This window comes from Vigna unguiculata, chromosome 7 (assembly GCF_037176805.1).
Source record: "Vigna unguiculata cultivar grain cowpea cultivar isolate G323 ecotype 2 chromosome 7, ASM3717680v1, whole genome shotgun sequence".
In the NCBI taxonomy this organism is placed as follows: Eukaryota; Viridiplantae; Streptophyta; class Magnoliopsida; order Fabales; family Fabaceae; genus Vigna; species Vigna unguiculata.
This window is the reverse complement of record NC_140798.1, coordinates 42,900,170-42,919,996: the sequence shown is the minus strand read 5'-3', so window position 1 is coordinate 42,919,996 and position 19,827 is coordinate 42,900,170. Positions and strand designations below refer to the sequence as shown.

Sequence of the window (19,827 nt, the reverse complement as noted above, 5' to 3'; positions counted from 1 at the left end):
ACTTGGGCCATCTTGCAAGGTTCTCAGGTTTTCTTAAACTTATATGCCTATATATAGAATTACCAGAAACAATGTAGAGACTTTTAGTTATATATTAAATTTGATTTCATTAAAGAGAAGATTCTCTTTGTTCTTAGTTTAGGCCTCCGATTCTTATCAAAGATTAACATTTTTGTGGCGAATCTTCACTTGACTTATCAATTTGGTAGATTGTGGCGTTCTCCATCTCTGTCTTCTTCCGCGTTCTTCTCTGATTTATTTGTGTCATGCCTCTTGAGGATTCAAATTCAGAAACGATCATACTTTTACCTAAATAGGATCATGTCAAGAACTCAATTATTTAAAACTCAATTTAAGCCTAAAAGGTAAACAATACATATACTTTACCCAACAATTCATACCTTAAGTCAGAAATATATTTTTTATAGACATCTTTTAAACAAATTTCCTAAAAATATGGCCTAAGTATGTTTAAGAATCAATTATGTAACAATTTAGCATTAAGCATTGTGAGAAACAAGGACAGTGTTATTCACACGTCCATAAGAAACAAGCACATATAGTTTGCAATTACAGGGATTTTTTTTTTTTTTTTTTGCGTTTAAGTTTTTCAAGATTCAAAATCAAGAAATAAAAAGTGAATGATAAAAATCACTACGCACATGGTCACTGTTAATATAGTAAAGGTTTTAACAACTTGTATAAATATTTTGAAGAAAAAAATATAAAAAAGGAGCTTTCGATAAATAAAAATTAGTATAGCTACAAATAGAAAAACATATTTTAAAGAAGTTAATTTTGACTTCGCACTTTATTTGGAGTCTTATGATAACAAATATAATTCAATGTTCACCCATTGTTTATAAAATGTTTAGAGGAGTAATTATCGACATGAATTGAAATGTTTTATTATTTAACACGAGCTGAATATTCAACAGCATGCTACCTATATAAACATTGAACAAGCATGCTGAATCACTTTAAAGTTGGGCTTCAGTCCAAAGCAACAAATTATATTTAATGACTTTATATATATAACATAGTGGTCATTTTATATGGATATAAATAAATGAATGAAAATAAGATAAGAAAAATATAATTAATAAAAAAAAAACCTAATACATAAAAGGAAAAAGTTATTTTGACACTACCGTTCCCAAATAACTACCATTTAACATCAATTTATCTTAATAATAGAAGAGTGAGTGTAGAAAGACCATAAACATATTTACATATTTCATCACGTACAAAGTCGGCATTTAAGAGATATTAATGGTTACTTGCAAGTTTGAATAAATTGAAACTTGTACGTTGTTTTACATGGCATGTGCATTAAACTAAAGGAAACACGTTTTTTTTTGGGGGAAGAGAAGGGAACACGTTATTAAGTATACATTTTTTAACCTCCTTTAATTTAAAAACCAAATCTTAGGTTAAGTGAACCATTATACATAGGCCACATTCGTGCAAGCACACGTGGGTCTACAATTATTCAAGCTTTTCGTCTTCAGAATAAGGAAAATATTACTTTTAGAAGAATTTTTCATTATGTATATTGTATGGTAATGAGTAGTCATGTTTATTTATCAAGTACGATTTTGAAGAGCTTTTTTTTTTTCTTTCAAATTCATGTAGATCGTGAGATATAAAAAACAGTAAAAATAATATTTACTAAAACTTATATTTTACTTGATTGTTATTATGAATTTATATTTTAACAGAACTTTAACTCAGTTTACAATTAAAAAGAAATTACATTTCTTCACATTGTAATTAACATACAAAAACTTAGAAAAAGAAAGAAAAGTAAATAACTTTGCAATTAATTGTTTAGAAAAATGTCTACGTTGATAAAACTTAACTATCAACTTAAAAAAATGACTACTTTGATAAAACTATTTTTAATCAATAATTATTAACGTACTTTATTTTCTAAAATTTAACCCTTATATTTTAGAAGAAATAAAGTTATCTGCTTGCAAGTCTCTTAAGTACATAAAAATAGAGTTAACATAACTTCATATTTAATATAAAAATGTGTGAATAAATTTTTAAAATGATGTTAAAAAAGAATTTGTATAAAAAACAAACAATTTCCAGTGTAAGATGATAGCCGAAAGATTGGACTAATTTAAAAAAATTGAAAGGAGGAAAATATTTGGTTATTAAGAATGTGCACGTGTGGTGGCTGTATGGCTAATAATCTGAACAAAAAGATTATTCTTTTGAGATTAGAATTTTCCAAATGATTTTTGTTTGACTAAAACAACAAGAGTCTATATTGGGAGTTTGGTTGACTAATTTTTTTTTTTTTTTTTTTGTAATTAGAAAGTTTGACATATATTTTTAGTGTATGCTTATGCAATCTAAAACTCCCATGCACTGGTGTACCAAGAAATATATTAATGAATACGAAAAGAAAAGCTCCATAGAACGAAACAAAATGACCTTTACAATTATACAAGAAAGAAACTCATACCCTACAATTCAAAACAATTGTTTTTAAGACAGAACTAGGTAGCAAGCTAGTGAAGGGTCAATTCAGGAGAATTGTCGTAGCAATTTCTTAACAAATGCTATCGAGACAAATTAGGACAAACTTATTTATTATTTTATTTTGCAATCCACTACCAACATCACAAACTCAAGGGTTGCGATTCGACATGTGGAGGCTATACTTATATTTTCATTACGGAGCTTAAGCTGACCAAAATTAATAAAAACCAAAATAAATGCAACGTGTCAATGTCTCATACCACAAATTTACAATTACCAAACTACAAAGTGGTTCAATCAAAGAAAACCAGCGATCTCGTGTTCATCACAGTTGAACACAATTTCCCCTTCACCAAACCAGGGAAACTGTCTCAGGTTTCAAACTGGAAGGGTATAACCTCATTTGTTTTTTATTATATATTAGTATTGAAAATATTTAGAGATAATTTGCCAAAAAGATATCGCAACTAGTAATTAAAGTACAATATTTTAATAAAAGTCACATAAAGATAGGTTCATTAGTGTTGTTGGATCCATCTGGTCAAACCTACTATTTGACAAATTTACCTTCAAATTAATACGTGTGTATGTCACAAAAAAAAAATATTTGCAATAATTAGTCTTTTCCCGTTGGCTTTTCTTGCAACCAAAGAAAAGAGGGAACGGAACTTTATGAAAATGAAGAAGAATTATGAAACATAGGCAATCATTTAGTCCTCATAATGTTGATAAGATAAGCATGAATCATAAAAACTCAAAAAGGGACTGCGTTTATAGGTAGCAGTTATTGTGCAGGTAACATACACATATCATAAAGGATAACCTCACTCTTCTTCATTTCCATATTTACATGTGATCTGGTTTCAACTTTTACCTACAAAAACCCTTTTTTTTTCTTTCAAAAAAGAATAAAGACCGGAGTTCAATTGAGAGAAAATCACAAACATAATACAGTAAATGGGTGTTTCATAGTGTCCTGCACCAAACAGGCTGTGAACAATATCACAATTTTGCAGTGAAATTCAACCTAACCCACCCGTTTTGCTTGATTTTGAAACAGCGGCCTTTAACTTTTCACATGAATGGTGTGATTTTTGTTACTCTACCAAATATTAAGAAAAATGATTCTTTTGTCTCTACTTGTCTATGTTCACAGTCTCACAGAACCCAATTTGCAATATATAATTCATTGATATTTAGGTGTACTGGAAAGTTTATAGTGTTGTGGTTGGATGTTTGTGAAAAAAATGAGGGCATGTCTGACAAGAATAGAGATATAGGAGAATGGTTTTGCATGGAGCGAAGGTTGTCTGCACAGAAATAGATCTGTGTCTTGTTGGAGGAGAAGGAAAGAGGGGAAAGAGAAAAAAAGTGGGGGAAAAGAGAATTTCGTGGCGTGTGACGTCCCAATCCCAATCAAAAGAAGGCCAACAAAGTAAGAAACGGTCTGGTCAGAAGTACACACTACCATTATTCATCCCCCATCGCATTCACAAACCACACCAGAGACACTCTCTCCTTCAACTTTTTCATTCATCATTCATCATATAATTCATAATCCAAATACATGATTCATTCCTTCCTATAATTCTCTCTCTCTCTCTCGCCATGCCATCTCGACAACTCTCCACGTCACCACAACCTTCTAACCACCGCATCTTAACCCCTCCGGTAACTTCCACCGCCTCCCTTTGCTCTTTATTCTTTTTACTTTGCCTCTGCTTCCGTAAGCGTAAACGCACAACCCCTTCCTCCGACTCCGATTCCACCCCCCCTCACCCCTTCTCCTACGCCCTCCTCCGCCGCGCCACCAACTCCTTCTCCACGCGCCTCGGCCACGGAGGCTTCGGCCCTGTCTTCGCCGGCACCCTTGCCGGCGATCCCGTTGCCGTCAAGCTCATGGACTCTGCCTCCCAGCAGGGAGAGCGCGAGTTCCACAACGAGCTCTTCTTCGCGTCCAGGCTTCGCTCCCCCTCTCTCGTCCCCGCCATCGGCTTCTCCTCCGACCCCAAACGTCGGCGTTTCCTCCTCGTCTACCACCTCATGCACAACGGCAACCTCCACGACGCCCTCTTGCGCTCCAAAACCCCTCACCTAAAGACCTGGAAAAACCGCTTCTCCATTATCCTCGACATCGCCAAAGGCATCCACTACCTCCACTCGCTCGACCCCCCGGTCATCCACGGTGACATCAAACCCTCCAACATTCTCCTCGACAACACCTTCTCTGCAAAACTCGCCGACTTCGGCCTTGCGCGCCTAAAACCCCATGTCCAAGTCCAAGAGTTCAAAGCAAAGCGCGACGAGAAGAGAAGGGACGAGTCCGAGAGCGACGGTAGGTCGGAGTTAGAAACTCTGAGCGTCAAGACGGAGCAATCGTTTGAAGGTAACACCGGGTCGGATTATGTGATGGATTGGATTGGGAAGGAGTTGAAGAAGGAAAGGCCGACGGCGGTGGAGAAGGTTTCTTCTGGGTCGAGCAGTGGTCTAGCGGAGAAGAAGAAAAGTCGGAAGAAATTGGAGTGGTGGGAGACGATGGATGATAGTGGAGTTCCGAAGAAGGAAAAGAGAAGGGCAGCGAGGGAATGGTGGAAGGAAGAGTATTCAGAAGAGCTTGCGAGGAAGACGAAGAAAAAGAAAAAGAAGGAGAAGAGAAAGAAAAAGGGTGTTAACGATGATGATGATGGTGATTTGGAGATAGATAATGGCGAAGTAAATGTTTACAAGAGGGAGAAGAACCGGAGTAGGAGAAGTGGTGGTAGTGTAGATTCTTGGTTGAGTGGGGAAGTACATGGAGGAGTTGGATGGAACAGCTACGATTCAGGGACTTGTAGCGGTGAAATAGTGGGCAAGAGTGGTGGTGTGAGTAGTACTCCGAGTATGAGGGGAACGGTTTTCTACGTGGCTCCTGAGCATGGTTACAATGGGGATGTTTCCGAGAAGTGCGACGTGTACAGTTTCGGGGTTTTGTTGCTTGTTATTGTTTCAGGGAGGAGGCCGCTTCAGGTGACAGGGTCGCCCATATCGGAGCTTCAACGTGCGAATCTGGTGACTTGGGCGAGGATATGTGGTCGGAGGGGGAAGGTTCTAGAAGTGGTGGATGAGGGTGTTGAGGGGTTGGACAAAGAACAGGCAAGTCTGTGCGTGACGGTTGCGCTGGCTTGTTTGCTAAAGTCACCGACCCGTCGACCTTCCATGAAGGAGGTTCTGGGAATGCTAAGTGGGGAGCTGGAGCCTCCGCAGTTGGCGCGCAATAGTTTCCCCCTCAACTCCAGGAACCAAGGTCGGTGACAGTGACTAACATTTTTTTCATCCACAGTCACCTGTGGTAGTTCTAGAAGGGTGAACACTTGTGTTCTTGCTATTGGAGGAACTCGTTTTTCCTCCACTATTCCCCATCTCCGTCTATTTTTACTTATTTTAACTCTTCCTCATCTTCTTGTAGTTCACATAACTTTTGGGAATGGAAATGTTGAAAAAAGAAGAAAGTTTTGGTGATGAAAAAGCGACTGTCTTTTCCATTACTGTTTGATGCAGTTTGCATACACATATTTTCTTTTGTAGATGTAATTCCCCTACGTGTAATTATCGGAATTTTAACATCCATAGAAGCACTAGAAGTACACCCCCATCCATCTGATACATGGCTTTATTGATGCAAATGTCTGTGCTTTGCTTTCCATGGAGGAAATTATGACTAACGGAAACAATCCAACTTACATGATAAGAGATTGTTCCTGAGTTATTCCATGTCAAGTCAAACTCAAACCGACCCATGGTTCCTCAATCAATGCGGCAACAGGGTTCCTACCAGTTTTAAGCTGTTTTTTGACCTAATAGTTCATAGGTAGTAAAGGCTTTGATTTGAGATCATTTGATTTGAAACCTGTCAAAATCTCCTTTACAACTGTAAATTTTGTTTTCTCCAGAGGCACTATGCTTCCTGGAAAATTTACCAAAACCAGAGGATGTATGATGAATGCCAAAATTCACAAGTAATTTCATATCAAGCAACTTGCTTTTTTTACAGAAATATCCTCTCACATAATTATACTATAAGAAAAACAAATGGATTTGGGATTGAATTGAATCTGCTTGAAAATTCTCATGCGAAAAAATAGTTGTATTCTATTCATAGAGCAGATTGTGAATAGATTTAAGTGGGCAAGTAGTTCAGACAATTTCCATTATCCAATTATTCCCAAGTAATGCACATGATGACAAATGATACATGTTTTATAGTATCAATTTTCATATTACATTTTAAAACAAACATATGAAATAAAGATGAGGTGTTTACTCCTTTCAAATGTACCTAAATTGGTAGCGTGTTAATACTTGCTCATTAAGATTATTGATGAAATTTTTCATAAAATGTATAAATTAAAATTATTAGTAATGAATAGATAAATTCATAATTCATAAATTATGAAATCTAATATAAGAATCGAGAAATTTTAATAAAGATAATTTGTTAAGAAATTTTAAAAAGGTGATTCAATTATCATATATAATTGAAAAATAGCAAATAATACATAAATTATCAGTCAAATATAAAGAGGATTTATTCAGGTCCGTTGGCGTAAAAGTTACTGAAAAACGTGAAACAATCAGAGAGACACAACAGTATTTAATTCCAGAAAAAAAAAATGATAATAAATAAATCTAGAAAATAAGCGGAGTGTAAGACTTGGGATATTTGAAATATTATATATATATATATATCTATAACTATATATAAAGGGGATTCCCTCTTTTGTGTCCACATTTCATAATTCCAACTTTACCCTTTATAATTTAATTATTTATTAAATTTTTAAAAATTAATGGTAATTTGTATAAGTTTTTATAAAATTATTTACTTATCTCCTTTTTCTTTTTTTCTCCTACTATTCATCAACAGTTATTTTTCTCTTATTTTCTCCGTACATTTTATTTTATTTTTTATAAATATACTTTTATTTTATTTATTAACTTAATAACATTACAACATCATCAATTATTAATATAATTCAAAAAAATGTGTACACACAGGCGCGATAGCGCCTGTGTTTACACTAGTATATATATATATATATGACTTTTTAATTGTAATGGATTAATGCATGTTCACACACTTTATGATTTTTTTTTTTTAATTCTTAGTTTATCTTTCTAATTGTATTTTTGTATTTTTACATTCATATTTCTTCTTCTTACTTTTCATCTCCTACACTTCCATTTCCTCCATCAATGGAGGTGTAGAGGAAGAAGTGGCTGTAGACGCGGAGCAGAGGAACACGCAAGAAGAAGTAGGAGATAAAGTGATTTTAGGTTTTTCTATTAAATATTTCATTAAGGGTAATAAGATCATTTCAATACAGCTATGAGGTGTAAGAAGAAAAGAAGGGTGCAGAAAGAAAGGCGGTGGAAATAGATCTCCTTAAAAATCTATAGGCCCAATACTGTTCATTCATCAAAGCCCACTTCATTTTCGGATTCGTAGGAGGCGCCTTCTCCCTGTACCTCCAAGTCTTTTTCAGTACCCCAAATTTATCATTTTATCCCTAATTAAGTTGTAGCTGGTAGTGGGTGAAAATTAGTGGAAGCGCAGTAAATGATATTTACTACGGCAACTTAGTGGAAGCGCAATAAATGATATTAACAAATATAATTATAAAACGGAATTCGAACTCTGTTTCTGGAAGTTGTGACACGGAATGCATAATCCGTTTCATATAAAAAATGAAAAATAAATAAAACAGCTTTCGAAATACGTTTCCTAAAATCATGAAATAGATTTTATAATCCGTTTCATAGAAAAATTAAATAACAGGACGGATCTCGTAATCCGTTATTTACTATTTTTTACTGTTTTCTCTCTCTTCATTTAATGGATAAAATTGGAAATAAGAAAAGTTTTGGAGGTACAGGAGAAATGGTTTGGGGTGTGGGAAGAAGCCCCCTTCGTAGGAACTCAACACTTCAAACTTTTGATTTGTGAGCCCATGGGTCCAAACCGAGCCTTTGCATACATATATGTATATAAAGAGAGAGGTATAGATTATAACACCATATTCCATCGTTAAGGACTTAAGCCACTAATATAAGTTTTTTTTTTGTTTTTTTTTTATATTAATTATACTCATGCCATTAAGGTTTTTTCCCATTTGAGGGGTAAAGTGATTCTTGTTTGGTATTCCTGGGAATGTTTTGCCTTTATTCTTTTACCATTATGTAATTTCACCATTACATTACCCTTAAATGTTTTATTAGGTCTTTAAATTCACTTTTTAGTTAATAAATCTATACAAATATGGAATGCAGGTTTGCCATCCATAATACACCATAAGTTGAATTCAAACCGATGATACAATTCTTGTCACTTTATTCCAGGAATACAAGCTGATAGAAAATGGATACTTTCTTATATTTTTCCAAACTTGTCTCCTCCATCATCTATCATTCCCACATGTATTTTTTCACTTTGAAATCATATTTAAAAAGTAAATTTTAAATCTAAATTAACTCTATAAAACCAATTTATTTTGTATCTGTAAATTAATTTTATGACTTTTAATAAGACTAAATATTAACGGGCAACATAATATTTTAGAAGGTTTATTCTAAAATCAAAACGAAAATTGAATCTTTAAATTAAATATTATGACAATACAATTGTCACGTGGAACTGCCATATTAACAAACTAGCAAGAAAACTATTTTTACATCCTAATATTTGCGTGAATAAGAATTTTGAAGTTTTGGTTCGTTAATTTTTCTTTTTCAAAGCCCACAGGTGTGCTTTTGTAGGATACAAAGTTAACTAATTTACCAACCAAACAGTAGCAAAGCAGTTTAATCTAACTTCAAATCAATGTGGATGAAGAAGACAGATCAAACATAAGTGCTTGAAAATTTTTATTATCTTCGTTTGAAAACCTAACTTGGAAGTTCCGAACAAGATAAATCGGATGTTTTATTCTGCCATATGTGGGAAGGACACAAAATAAAATCTGTTAAAGGAATTAAGAATGAAACCAAACAAAAGTAATGTATGCAGAAACAAATATTAAGATTCTACTTTATACATAATCTTTTAAAGATATCAGACAAGGTCCTTCTGATCATGATAAATTAGGGAAAAGTGGCTAATAAGAGGTATTTACACATCTTCGCATAATTTGCAGAGCATTAACAATGATCTCTTCACACATCTGTCCTATGATTTCTGACATAGTTGTCAAAATATATATTCTAATTAGGATACAGGTACTATACACTCTTCTAATTCAAATGTTTCAAGAAAAAATGTCTAAAGAAATAAGTGAATTCAAAGACAGTATTATAGGTAAGCCATGCACATGCATCATGCTTCATCAGAACCGTTTTTGCCTGTTTTTGTTTTCTCATTGACCGGAGAGAGATAAATGTTAGCTATAAAGTGCATATCAAAAATCTTACGCTACTGAAAAATAGCTTGATCCCTTGAACATATTGATCAGGGTTTTGTTTCATGTCATTTATACAAAAAATCTACTGAAAAAGATAAAGTTTTGTTCAATGTTGTACATCTTAAAAGACAATTTTTCCCTTCTGTCAAGAAAAGTTCTCTTAATACACGCTCAAGTAGATAAGTACAATAGTGGAATAATTGTAATTTTTTATAAAGTTTTATGAGTTATCAAGAAGCAGCTGATTCTTGGGCACTTTTTTTTTTTTGTTTGATAATCATGATGCTGTTATACCTAAAAGCTTTGAGTTTTGAGATAGTTATGGTCACGAAGTCTAAAGATTCTTATTACATATATACCATTCTTTTGTTAAAGGTAAATAATTTTTAATAAAAGACGAATTTAAACATTTTTATGCAGGTCCCCACAGTCTTTGGGCAAATTTTCAACATTCAACCTGAAAATAATTCAAACCTAAGAAACATGTTAAAATCAGAAGGAATACTTCTACCAATTAATTACTCAGTGTGAAATTATGATCAATCAATAAACAGACGAGTCATTATATCTATATATCACGAAATTAATTGTATAATAGTGGCCAACAGATTTCTCAAGGGGTAAGTAATTCTGTCATGTAATTAGAGATCAAATGAGGTTATAAACTCAATGAAACTTTAACTCTCTCCATCATGTTAAATTTCAAATAGCGTATACATTATTAAGAGAAAGAGGACTCAAATTTTATCTACACAAGTTTTGTCCCTTCTCTTCCCAAAACTTAAAGTAGAAGGTTCATTAAAAGAGTGTCCAACATATATGCAGTGTAACACAGTGACAAATTAAGAACAAGTTAGAAAGTGAGCCTAGAAATATCCAAATTTATTCAGAAACTCCAAATGATGGAATTACATCGGAGAATCTTCTTCTCAGTTCAGATAGATCTACACTGTCGGAATTGACAACCTGTGAGTGAACCCATTTCATCAATAATAGAAGGGAAAAATAAAATATTAGTATATGCATAGTTTTTCACAAGAATAACAGCATAACGAGAAGACAAGAATCTAGTCCTGGACTATACGTACATACCTCACACTGCAAACTGTGGAGTAGTCTGCCATTGACTTTAGTTGAAAGACAAGAAACAACTTCAAGTCCCTCTTCTAACACTAGTTCCACCAGTTTAGAAAGTGAAACCACTTCCTCACTCAATCCACTGAATTCAATCCCCACAGTTCCACAACTTTTTTGGTGGACAGTGAAACCACTAGATTCATGCTTCTTCTCACGGCTTTCGAGGCTGTAATTTATGGCAATTTTCTTCTTCAGATTATCCCTCTTCTCATTCAATTCTTTAATATTCTTCTGCAGGTGCTTTATGTAATTCACCGCCACGCTCATTTGATCAGATATCGACCTCTTTCCCTGAAACTCCAATAGAATAAGAATAACACTAATAACCCTAATACCAGAACTAACACAATCAGGAAAAGAAAAAAGAAATGGAAAAGTAGAGCGATAATTAATTGTCTGACCCTGATGAAGGAAAGAGGGAGAAGGGATCTAAGAGAGGCATGAAGGGTTGCCATTTCTTGCCTCCTTTGCCTCTCAATCTCTCTGTGAACCATCTTTTTTGCATGTTCTTCTTCTGCAGAATTAGGTTGACTTGGTTCAGGCGCATAAAAGAGTTTGTTGTGGCGGCTGGTACTCAATTTTTTATCTGAATAAGCGACAAGGGGAGAATTATCGCTGTTGTGATCATCCGGAACGAGATCTTTAGAGATTTTGTGTTGCGGTTGGAGAGCATTAGAAAATTGGATCACCAGCTCATTGCCGCGTTGTAAAGGAAACATCTTGGTCAGCTTGATCAACAGTACTGTTCCAAAGTATTATCCTCAATTTTCGCTAAGGAAACAGAAACATTGTTGTTTGAGGTAATTAATGTGTTGATTTGTTTGAGAGGAGAGGGACCTTATATGCCAAAGATTCCTCCTCCATATATAGCTATCCTTTCACGCAGGGAAGTGATAGTATGACCTCACTATCCCACTAATTATTTGAGGCACTGTTCATAACTCAACCCCACCTTATGACCTTCACATAATAATCCAAATGCTACTTAATTAAGCACCATAACTTCAATTAATACTTTCTTTCAAAGAATTAAAATAGAAGATAAAAGAGAAAAAAAGTGTTTTTTTTTTTCTCTCAAATTTCTATCAGAAGAAAATAAGTCAGTTTTTGTAAAATCTTTCCCGTCAGAGAGAAAGCTTCAGGTAATTAAGGAAACGTTTTTATTTGGAATAGGGATTTATGTTTATCCTCTTATTTATTTATTAAGATTTTTTTATCCATTTAAAAGATGAATTTAGAATGTAGGGGTAGCAGTAGGGGTTGGTGAATTCGGACACCCTACCTCTGTAGGTCTATAAAAATGCAGCAAGTTTCTTTTTTTAATTTGAATAACTCGATAAAATAAGTAGGTTTAGGTTGTTTAATAAAAATTAATCAATGTCTTTTTTTTTTTTTTTTTTGTTTCAAGTAAGCTAGCAAGAAAACGATTCTTCGACAAATTCAGAGGATATGAGTAAACTATCAAAGTTGTCTGTTTTTTCTTTATTTTCTGCTAAAATATGAGTAATTATTTTTAAGAACATATACCCGGATTATTAATTTATTATTAATATTCAATAAATTTTTTTTAATATATTTAATATACAAAACCAGTGGAGATTAATTAATATAATGTTTCATATTACTATACATGTCAAAGGTGTCGATCCCGTCCGACTTATATGAGTTGGCTCATTATAAGTTGAGTTGAAAATGAGTGAACACAATCCGACTTATTTTATGGTGAGTCAGAAAATTTGTAACCCAGTTCAATTCATCATGGATGGTGGATTAAATGAGTTGACTTACCAACTCACATAAAAAAATTATTTATTTATTTATTTTTAAGTATTTAAATATTTAAATAATTTTTTAAGCAATCAATGAGATGACCATCACAGTAAAATCAAGAACTTATGTCCTTATTATGTTCATCACTAATATATGATGAATTGTTCCTAAGGAAGTGTCTATATAGTCCAAGAAAACATGACTAATATTACACATTTTCTGTCATGCTATTTAACAAAATATAAATAAAAAAAACTACAAATTTTTGTCATGTTAATTTAGGAAAAGTTGTTTATAAGACGGCTGCTATAATAATTTATTATAAAGATTATAGTTAAAGATTAAAGTATCAACATATATAATTTGTCAATCAAATTAATTAAACATTCAAACTATTCAAATATTATTGAGTAATATTTTAACATTTAAAAATATGAAATTGTGAATCTATATAAATAGGAGTAATAAATAATTATTAAAAAATTTAAAAAAATTAAAAAATGTTAATAGGTTAAATGGATTAATCCACCTTTTATCCAGTTTAAACTCGTTTAATCTTTAAGTTAAGTATGAGTCAAGTTGAGTTTAACCTACTTTTAAAAAAAATGATTTTTTCTTTCAATTCAATTCAAACTCGTAATGAATCGGGTTTCTTCACAAATTGAAACATATTTTTACAACTATAACATTGACAACCTGTTAGTAATTTCTCTGAAAAAACTGTAATCAATATCGCCACAACTCCCCGTCTTTATGACATTTTATTGATTGGATATCTTTACATTTGATATTAACTTTTATTCCCTCGACCAATTAAAAGCTATAATTTGAATTAAATAAATATAAAGAACATGTTTTAAATAATGCTAATAAACATATTTAAAGTAATTACTTTTTACTTATTTATAAGTTCATCTTTCTAAACTTTTATAGATAATGTATCTTCTTTTTTAAATTATAAATTTACCGGATATCTTTCTGTAATCAAACTACACCCTACACAATAATAAGTAAATCATCAAGATTGGTTATATCAAAATATTAATATAGGTAACTCATAATTTATTTTTAATTGATTTTATCTCTTTTATTTGGGGAAGTTTTATATTTCATCTATGCAAATAATAATATAAAAAAGAAATATCAATTATTGCCAGGGAAAGCATAAATATTGTGTAACACACCATATTCTATCTACTAGAATTACTATGTAAATCTTCATCTCCTATTATTTCTACACATATTTTAGGATAACTCAGATAACTATACATGCATTCATTCAAAAGTAAATCAAACATAACTTATTGGTGTCATTCTCTTTGAAACTCGCAGCTATATCAATTTACTCATGTAAACAATACAATCACAAAATATTATCGTACCATCAACAAATAAATTGAATAAATTATTTGAAATTAAAGAATGATAATTCAGACAAAAAAATCTCATACAAACTTAAGGTAACAACATCATCATAGTTTATATTATTTAATAAATTGTTCATAATTTATATATATATATATATATATATAACATTAAAAAATCACACATTTATATAATAAAATAGATATATTTTAAGGATTATTAAACATGCTAATGGACCTTATATCCTTTGACTATTTTTTTCTCAATAATTTTTCTATTAGCTAATAAAAATTAAAAAAATGAATACGAGGAATTATAAAAAATATTTTTAAATTTGTGGAGTTGGTATTTTTCTTTTTCATATATTTAGTAGATATTAAAAGATATAAAAGATTGAATCTTATATTTTTGTTAGATAAAAAAAATATTTGAAAATGTTATACTTCCAATGATATCAATAGAAATATTCATTATCATCACACAAACAGTATTACTGAAAACTCCCGAAAATTTCTTAAGAAAAAATTTAAGAGAAAGACAGGAACGGGGAAGCATGAACACTTATAACAAATAATATATGTTAAGAGAACATCTATACTATCGAGGGATGTCTAGGTTCATCCCAAAATGTATGTATTATTTAATTAAAATATTTAATTTATTATTATTATATTAAATAATTTATAAGAACAACATGATCTTTAATACTTTAAATTTTTTATTTTAATTATTATAAGTTAAAAATTATCAGTTTCTTCCAATTGAAAAATTGACGAAATATCGTTTTGGAAAACCGTGAGTTTATACGTAATGTTACTTTTTAAAAGGTAAAAGATTTGTATATAATATCGTATACAAGTAATCTCAATTTCTCATAAAACTCAAAAGAACCTTCTTCCAAACTTCTCAATTTAACTTATATTTTGGTGTATCATATTTCATGATGAAAAATAATTTTTTGACTATTAAATTTTAATAATTTTTTTGTAAATTTTAAATGATATTTTTTAAGTGGTTCACTTGTTTTTTATTTTTTTCATTTTCAATCTTTCAAAATCATTTAGAAAACTACACCTGATATTATAAAAAAAATTTATTAAAATTTAGTAGTTAAAATATCATTATTCTTTCATGATTTATTTTTTCAATAAAAATGTTAAATTTTGTGTTGTACCTCAGTCCACGTTATCGCGTGCTAGATATTCACTTGAAGCTGCCACGTCATTTTGTAGCAATATATAATAATGGTTAGGAAAAATAATTTACATGCTTTATGAACTTTTCTTTTCACACAATCACGGGATCTTACATTAATATAATGATAATTAGTGGCTATAATGGTGTTTACGACACAAGAACCTTGCAATGCGTCTTGATCACAAATTCAGGTCAAAAGTTGTGGCTCCTTCCATTAAAATATTTCAACTTCAATTCACTTCTTAGGTAAAGTTGTGACTTTGAAATGAACCCATATTATCATGTTAGAAGATGAAAAGTAACAATGGAAATGGGATTGAAGACAAATTTTTTGAATTAATGGCCCAGGGAAAACCATGATCAGAAAGTTACAAATTACAAAACATATTATCCATTTTTACATTAATAAGGTGAATCATAATCATACATAATGGAAATATTTTCTCCTTAAATTATACTATCGATCTTTAAATTGTTATAAAATAAAATGTGGATGCATCTCTTTTACATTATATAATGATGAAGCTCAACTTGGTGAAGTATGATATTAAAATTGTTTACTAGAAAGAGTCTGAGTGAACAACGTCTAATCTAAATAATATATTAAGAAAATATTAACCTCATAAGCAAGACAAGAATTAAAACATTTTCAAGGGCCTTAGAAAACAAGATATGAAATTAAAGAATAGTGATAATAATTAAACTTGTGCACAGTCTTCTTCTGCTTGAAGTCATGCATGGAGTCATCTTATCCATGTAATCAATGATCTCCTATAACAAACATTAAAATACTCCTAAAATATCTGAAACAACTTACCTGTTTGCAATTGAAACATGCTTAAAACGTGAAATTCTTAATAAAAGATTAACTAAATGATACTAAGAAAATTGGAAGAAAGAAGTGTGATTAGAGGGAAAGTCAACGTCGCTGCTGTAAACCAGTTGTCATATTAAATTTGAAGGCTTGGCTAGAATCATATTTTCTGACAATTACAAGTAACATCAATTGTTTCATAGCAGGAGGTAAATAAGTCATGTCATAATCGAATCGTGATGTTTGGATTGTTACATTCTTAAATAAAAAGAGTTGCGTCTTGATTAATGGCTATAGCTTTTTACTTAACGATAAATGTTCGATCTTAATAATTGATATTAGATTCAAAGTCATGAGTTTGATTCTTGGTGAATAACTGATTTTATTGATAATTTTCTTAAATTGTTTATATTTCTACTTATTTGCAAAATATAAACTAAATATTTATCCGGACAATTGTTGATGAGAGATTGTTTATCTACTTATTTTTCTTATTTATCATTAACATCTTCAAATAGCTTTACATCAGAGAAATGCAACTAAGCATTATTGAATCATGTAAAGCAAAAGCATTTATAGATATGTTTTTCTTGAATATTGATCAGATGTTCTAAAACTTATGTTATGTTTATGATTGTTTGGAAAATCATGAGAAAGAAGATAAAGAAAAACTCAGTGAATATTTAAAATGAAGTAAGAGGACATGGGCTTCAACGCAAATAAACTAATCCGTTAAATAAAAGTTGGTTGGATAGGCCCATTTAAATAAAACATTATAGGAAAGCCTGACAGGTTCCTTACCTAAGTGCTTGCTTTTCTAAACTTTTCTATATTCTCAATTATGTTTGTTGCTTTTCATAATAGATAGCGTTGGATTAAGATTAATCATTTTTTTTTCAGAAAAAAAAAACTACATAATTTTACTTGAAAACTCATATTTTGTGACCGTCAGAAAAATTAAGGTCATATTTTAAAACTTTTGTAATCATAAAAAGATATAACATGCCATTTTTTTTCTTAAAATAACTTATGATTATTAAAAAAATATGAGTCTGGTTATTGAAACTCGCACTTTTAATATAAAAGATTTTAATTTTTATTGCTTTTTTTAATCATAAATATGAATAATATGATATATTTAATTTGATCAATAATATATACATTTATATTATGTGTCAAACTATTTATAAAAGTTGTATTTATTTTCAATTCAGTTTCACATTAATAGGTGTCATTTTGTATTTTGTTATGACAAAATGTACCAAGATGTAGGGAACTGCCACAAATATATATATATATATATATATATATATATATATATATATATATATATATATTGAAAACATTTTTTATAACAAAAAGATAATTAAATTATAATTATTGTAGTTTTAAAAAATGTTTAAATTTTAAAAAATATAGTTGAATTTAAAAAAAAAAGTAATTAAAATTTAAAAATATTATTTAAAATATAAAATTGGTAAACACTTATTCATTCAAGATTAAGCTTTAAAAATAAATTGTGTATACAAAAAAATATATAAAATAAAAACTCTCATTATTAATATTTTAACTTCTAATTAGGTATTGTAAACATTCGCTTAAGTTCGTATTTTGATCTTGAAAGTTTGATGCGGACTTAATTGGGATGCAGACTTATGAAATTTTAAGAATCATATTACAAGATGAAATATTACGAGTCATATAATTCAGTTTGGAATATTATGGGTGTTGTTGGAAATTTGTAGGGATTGTAGAAATATGATATATATATATATATATATATATATATATATATATATATATATATATATATATATATATATATGATAAATATAAGAGATATGTTACATGAAGAACTTGTTATTTTATTTTATTCATATATTTTCTCTATAGATAACAATATGTATATGTAACAAAATATAAAATATAAAGTAGTTGGTCTACACGAAGTTGAAGTTGACCAACACAATATTATCTTCAAATCGTTAGAAAGTGTTAATCTTGATGCCAATGTGTGCCAATGTGAGTGAGTGGAAATATTTTCCTTATTGTTAAATCAAGCTAAGGTGCGCTCTCTTTACCCTTTGTCTCATTTTTCAAAATGGTTAATCAAGTAAATGAATCGAAAATAGTCGTCAAATGACTTTATGTGATTTTTTCTGAAAATAAAGTCACAAAATTATTGATCCGAGAATTTTTTTTCTTTTAAAATGTGGATTTATACGGGATGCAGACTTAAATGAGTGCAGACCTTAAGCGAATGTATACTGTACTTACAAATGAAAAACAAAATATTTAGTATTTGTTTTTCTTCCATAAGTAACCATTGATAATTTTTTTATTTAATATATTTTACCAAAGAATGTGTAAAATGGAAGAAAATTGTAGAAAAACTACATTAATTAGCTCATTCAATTTCGTCTTGCTGAGTTTTTCTATTAATGTTCGGAGTGTAAGATGTGCATATGAACATGCATTTGGAAGGTTATTATAACATAACAGTGCCACAAATCCAGGAATCTTGCAAGTTGCAACAACAAATAAAAAAATAGCTTACGGAAAATGCAGAATATGAAAAAAAAAATTAAGAAATTTGATACGGCATTCTCGACGACAAGTCGTGTTTAAGAAAAAGAAAATGATACGAGAATATTATAGAGCAAGTTCAAAGTTTGAACACGCTGAATATTTTTTTTTAATATTTAATTTAGTTCTATATATATATATATATATATATATATATATATATATATATATATATATATATATATATATATATATCTAAGACTATTAAATCGAGATATGTATAACTAAATTATAACAACTTCCCTATATGTCATATTCTGTCGTTGATTTTCTTTGGCATGTTGGCAAACATAAAATGTTTTATGGAACATTAATCGTTTGGTGCTTGTGTTTGAGATTTTAACACCTAATTAATCTATTTTCCACTTAATCACCTCATTTTGAAATAAATGACACCTTTTAGTCATATATGAAAGTTGAAGAACAAACCTCCAGACAAATTAAAATGAAATATTAAATCAGTGTGAAGATTTCTGATTGAATTTCATTAATTTCTGAAATGAAATTAGCCTATTTCTCCTTCTCCTAATATTTTAAGTTTGTTTGTATGACTTGTTCATAAAGATTTTTGAAGATAAAAATAGGAAGACAAATTAGTTTTCACACGCATACGTTAAAATTAATATATATAGAGAATTTTCACAAATACATTTTTTAAATTTTACTTTTAATAACTGTATGAATTAATTATAATTTATAGAGGAGTTTATTTTTATTTTTTTCTTACAGTCCTTTATAAATCCCAACCTTAAATTGTGAGCGTCCACTTCATTGATTTAAAATGTTCTACTTTCTTTTTTACAAGTTGAATTAATTAAATTCCACATGTTTTAACCAATAACCAAAATAGAAAATCTCAAAAATTCCTCTTTAATTCTAATACCACATTATATAAATTCCTTCAAGATTAATTTTCACTAAACTTCTTACTTTTTTGAACATTTAACAATATGCATATCTTAAATTTATCGTAAACTTCTGACCAATTTGCTAGAAAATACAAATTTAAGTGTAAGTATATTTATACCT

The 19,827-nt window shown here is 30.2% G+C and overlaps 1 protein-coding gene and 1 pseudogene across 1 annotated transcript; one reads left to right on the top strand and one right to left on the bottom strand.

The window, feature by feature from the left end:
• The first annotated feature begins 3,410 nt into the window (after positions 1-3,410).
• LOC114192291 (receptor-like serine/threonine-protein kinase At4g25390 pseudogene) lies at positions 3,411-6,001 on the top strand (annotated as a pseudogene).
• A 4,600-nt stretch (positions 6,002-10,601) lies between these two features.
• On the bottom strand, positions 10,602-11,915 carry LOC114190289 (transcription factor bHLH118-like). The gene is made up of 3 exons (XM_028079116.2): positions 11,468-11,915; positions 11,022-11,357; positions 10,602-10,895 (listed from the first exon to the last, which is right to left on the bottom strand). Exons 1-3 carry the CDS (start codon positions 11,783-11,785, stop codon positions 10,812-10,814), a joined length of 738 nt encoding a protein of 245 aa, XP_027934917.1. The 5' UTR covers positions 11,786-11,915; the 3' UTR covers positions 10,602-10,811.
• Positions 11,916-19,827: the final 7,912 nt, after the last annotated feature.

What these genes read in the sequence shown, in the direction of transcription:
- LOC114190289 (XM_028079116.2), bottom strand. Translation starts at nt 11,785, where the DNA reads ATGTTTCCTTTACAACGCGGCAATGAGCTGGTGATCCAATTTTCTAAT. An exon ending in TCCCTCTTTCCTTCATCAGG is followed by an intron (nt 11,358 to 11,467) that starts GTCAGACAATTA and finishes TTGGAGTTTCAG; the next exon opens with GGAAAGAGGTCGATATCTGA. An exon ending in TCCACAGTTTGCAGTGTGAG is followed by an intron (nt 10,896 to 11,021) that starts GTATGTACGTAT and finishes GTTCACTCACAG; the next exon opens with GTTGTCAATTCCGACAGTGT.